We start from the raw sequence: 4104 nt of genomic DNA, 5'->3' as shown, positions 1-4104 counted from the left end.
ACAAACAAGTGTGAAACAACTGAAAATATGTCATATTCTAGGTTCTTCAAAGTAGCCACCTTTTGCTTTGATTACTGCTTTGCACACTCTTGGCATTCTCTTGATGAGCTTCAAGAGGTAGTCCCCTGAAATGTTTTTCACTTCACAGGTGTGCCCTGTCAGGTTTAATAAGTGGGATTTCTTGCCTTATAAATGGGGTTGGGACCATCAGTTGCGTTGAGGAGAAGTCAGGTGGATACACAGCTGATAGTCCTACTGAATAGACTGTTAGAATTTGTATTATGGCAAGAAAAAAGCAGCTAAGTAAAGAAAAACGAGTGGCCATCATTACTTTAATAAATGAAGGTCAGTCAGTCAGCCGAAAAATTGGGAAAACTTTGAAAGTAAGGGCTATTTGACCATGAAGGAGAGTGATGGGGTGCTGCGCCAGATGACCTGGCCTCCACAGTCACCGGACCTGAACCCAATCGAGATGGTTTGGGGTGAGCTGGACCGCAGAGTGAAGGCAAAAGGGCCAACAAGTGCTAAGCATCTCTGGGAACTCCTTCAAGACTGTTGGAAGACCATTTCAAGGGACTACCTCTTGAAGCTCATCAAGAGAATGCCAAGAGTGTGCAAAGCAGTAATCAAAGCAAAAGGTGGCTACTTGGAAGAACCTAGAATATGACATATTTTCAGTTGTTTCACACTTGTTTGTTATGTATATAATTCCACATGTGTTAATTCATAGTTTCAATGCCTTCATAGTCATGAAAATAAAGAAAACTCTTTGAATGAGAATGTGTGTCCAAACTTTTGGTCTGTACTGTACATTATATTACAAATCCTGTACTGATCCTGAATAATATCCAGGATACAATGTTACAGTTTTTGTCTCTCATAGACAATGGGAATGACAAAAACGTTTTTCCAGGGGGTATAATACAGAATGTAACTCAGGATCGGTATAAGTAATGCAGTGTATACAGGGGCTGATTAGGCCTTTCTGGGGGGCCCAAGCAAAATTGCAAACCCCCCTACTCCCCCTTGCCCTTTTCATCTCTGTGGCTCTAAGCGTTTGCTTTCGCCACTGAATGTATGTACCCAGTGCTACAGTATGATACTAGGTGAAGGGAGCAAACCATTACAGTGATCCCTCAAGATACAATGGCCTCAGGATACAATATTTTCAAAACACAATGGTCTTTTCTGGCCCATCGTAAGTTGAAACTAGACTCAACATACAATGTCACAGACTCGGATCCAACCAATCAAGGCTACTTCTCTGGTAAAATAGCTGTACTAGTTGCTGGTTAGCAGATATTTCTGACTGTAATATGTAAGGACTTGTTTTATCAGTCTTAGTTATCTGCTTATTTTTCTTAAATCTTCATTTTCTCTTATCTTGGATGACATTTTGGGGCTTTGGAACCAATTACTCAACTTACAATGGTCGTCCTGGAACCAACTAATATTGTAGCTTGAGGGATCACTGTATATGATTACCCAGTAGTATACGGCAATAATCAGATGGAGATGCCCTTTAATTTGGCTGCTAGTTGTGTTCACATACATATTTTGCATTATTCCATGCACCCTTGTCTGCGAGGGACTACTCTGTCACAAGGGTGTCATAGTATAAAATACTGGAGTATGTCCGCAATCCAGTAAATGTCCTACCCGTTTTAAAGATCTTTTATGCCACCTCCTAAGAATGAAAAGTTTGTACTGCCAAACCCAGGTAAAGTATTATTTTTCCAGCTTCAGCAACCATTGTTGATGTGGACCTGCGATATTCCTTCTTTCGAGGAGGTCCCTATTTCTTTAAGAAATATTATTTTGTTTACTATGAGTTTTTCCCCTCTTTTTGTGCTCGGCTAAAACGTTGCGACATGGGGAGCAAATGGTTGTTATAACGGCTTGACTACAACTAAGGACCTCTTGGCTTGAGTCACTACATGAGTAAAATCTTCTTAAGAGAGTCCTTCACTTGCTTGTTCCTTAGACTATAAATAAAAGGGTTGAGAAGAGGAGTAAGGATAGAGTACACAACGGTCACCGACCTGTCGTCTTCAACTGAATTTGACGAGGATGGACGGAAATACGTGAAAAAGACAGTACCGAAGAAAAGGGCAACTGAGGTTAAGTGTGAAGAACAAGTGGAGAAAGCTTGATATCTTCCAGAGGATGAACGCAGCATTAAAATGATTTTGAGGATCCTACAATAGGAGACCATTACAAAGACAAAGGGACTCATTGCAACCAAAGAACCTTCTGTAAACACCAAGAGATCATATTTTGACGTATCTGAGCATGACAAAGCGAGCAAGGGAGGCAGGTCACAGAAGTGCTCGTGAATCATGTTTGGCCCACAGAAATTCATGGAAGAAACAATACAGATGTGTAGAAGAGAATGTAACCAGCTACATATCCAGGAGGATATGATGAGACCCACACATGTCTTCTTGTTCATGACCTGTAGGTAACGAAGGGGATTGCTGATGGCAACCAGTCTGTCGTAAGCCATGACGGCCAGGACAAAGCACTCCATGCTGGCAGTGCAGAACAAAAAGAACATCTGGCTCATGCATCCTTTAAAGGTGATGGTCTTCCTGTCCCGAAGAAGATTGGCCAACATGAGCGGAGCCGTTACGGAGCTGAAACAAAGGTCGACAAAGGAAAGGTTCCCGAGGAAGAAGTACATGGGAGAGTCCATAATCCGATCTCTGGTTGTGACGAGAATAATTAGTGAATTGCCCAGAAGAGTAAGTAGATATGTTACAAAAAATACGCCAAAGAGTGTGATCTTCTGATCTTGGGTATGGGAAAGACCGAGAAGAAAAAACTCTGTGACACTTGACACATTAACGTCATCCATTCAGTGCCCAATTATCAATGTCCTTCCTATGGAAACCTACCTGTACCAATTTGCAGAGACAAATAATTAGGGATTGGGTATATCTCTGGGGCTGCAGGGTGTTTTGTGGGTAACAGAGAACTCTTTTCCCGCTCAATAGGTCTTAACTAAGCTTGATGTACGGGAGGATGTTAGTCATATGTGACCTACTGAAAATTCGGTTGAATATAGGTTTTTCTGCAATGCTTGGATCGATAATTTGCTCATTCCTGTGTAACAGTAATGTCTTGAATTTTATTGGGAGGATCTTCTTGTGAGTGTTCATACATGTGCCCTTTCTACATCTATTGTCCATGGCTTACATATGCATAGATTTTGAACACCAACCAGACTGTGTTCAATATCTACGTGGTTGGCCTAAAGCTATGTTCACAATTGCATTTAGGTTCACAACAAATATAATGAAGCGTGTTGCAGTGTGAGAGAAACCTCGATGAGATATCAATGGTTCTCAAAAAGATAGCATTTAGTAATTATAAAAAAAAAAAAAAGAGGATGACAGGCAAATTTGTAAGATTAGGCAGAGAGAGGTCAAACAAGTTATAAGAGCTTCTAAAGCACAGGCTGAAGAGAAATTAGCTCAGTCAGTGAAAAAAGGCGATAAGACATTCTTCAGATACATAAATGAAAAAAGGAAACTAAAACAAGGAATTACCAAATTAAAAACAAAAGAAGGAAGGTATATGGAAGAAGATAAAGAACTAGCTGACTGCCTCAATGAATACTTCTGTTCAGTTTTTACAAAGGAAAATTAAGGAAAAGGACCTCAGTTAGGAAAGAAGACTAATGAATCTTTTGATGCATGTGTCTTTACAGAGGAAGAGGTTCTAAGTCAGCTGTCTAAAATGAATACAAATAAGTCACAGGGGCCTGATGGGATACACCCAAGGCTTTTAAAAGAGCTCAGCGGTGAACTAGCAAAACCATTAACAGATTTATTTAACCAATCACTGGCAACAGGAGTCGTCCCAGAAGATTGGAAATTGGCAAATGTTGTGCCCATTCACAAGAAAGGTAGTAGGGAGGAATCGGGCAACTATAGGCCAGTAAGCCTGACATCAATAGTGGGGAAATTAATGGAAACCATACTTAAGGAGAGGATTGTGGAACATCTAAAATCCCATGGATTGAAAGATGAAAAACAGCATGGGTTTACTTCAGGGAGATCATGCCAAACTAATCTTATAGATTTTTTTGATTGGGTGACT

At 40.4% G+C, this 4104-nt stretch overlaps 1 protein-coding gene across 1 annotated transcript; it reads right to left on the bottom strand.

The window, feature by feature from the left end:
- Positions 1-1933: 1933 nt before the first annotated feature.
- On the bottom strand, positions 1934-2857 carry LOC120977566 (olfactory receptor 1361-like). The gene has a single exon (XM_040405561.1). The coding sequence runs from the start codon at positions 2855-2857 to the stop codon at positions 1934-1936; it is 924 nt and encodes a 307-aa protein (XP_040261495.1).
- Positions 2858-4104: the final 1247 nt, after the last annotated feature.

Source organism: Bufo bufo, chromosome 8 (assembly GCF_905171765.1).
Source record: "Bufo bufo chromosome 8, aBufBuf1.1, whole genome shotgun sequence".
Lineage (NCBI taxonomy): Eukaryota > Metazoa > Chordata > Amphibia > Anura > Bufonidae > Bufo > Bufo bufo.
This window is presented reverse-complemented; position numbering and strand designations above follow the sequence as displayed.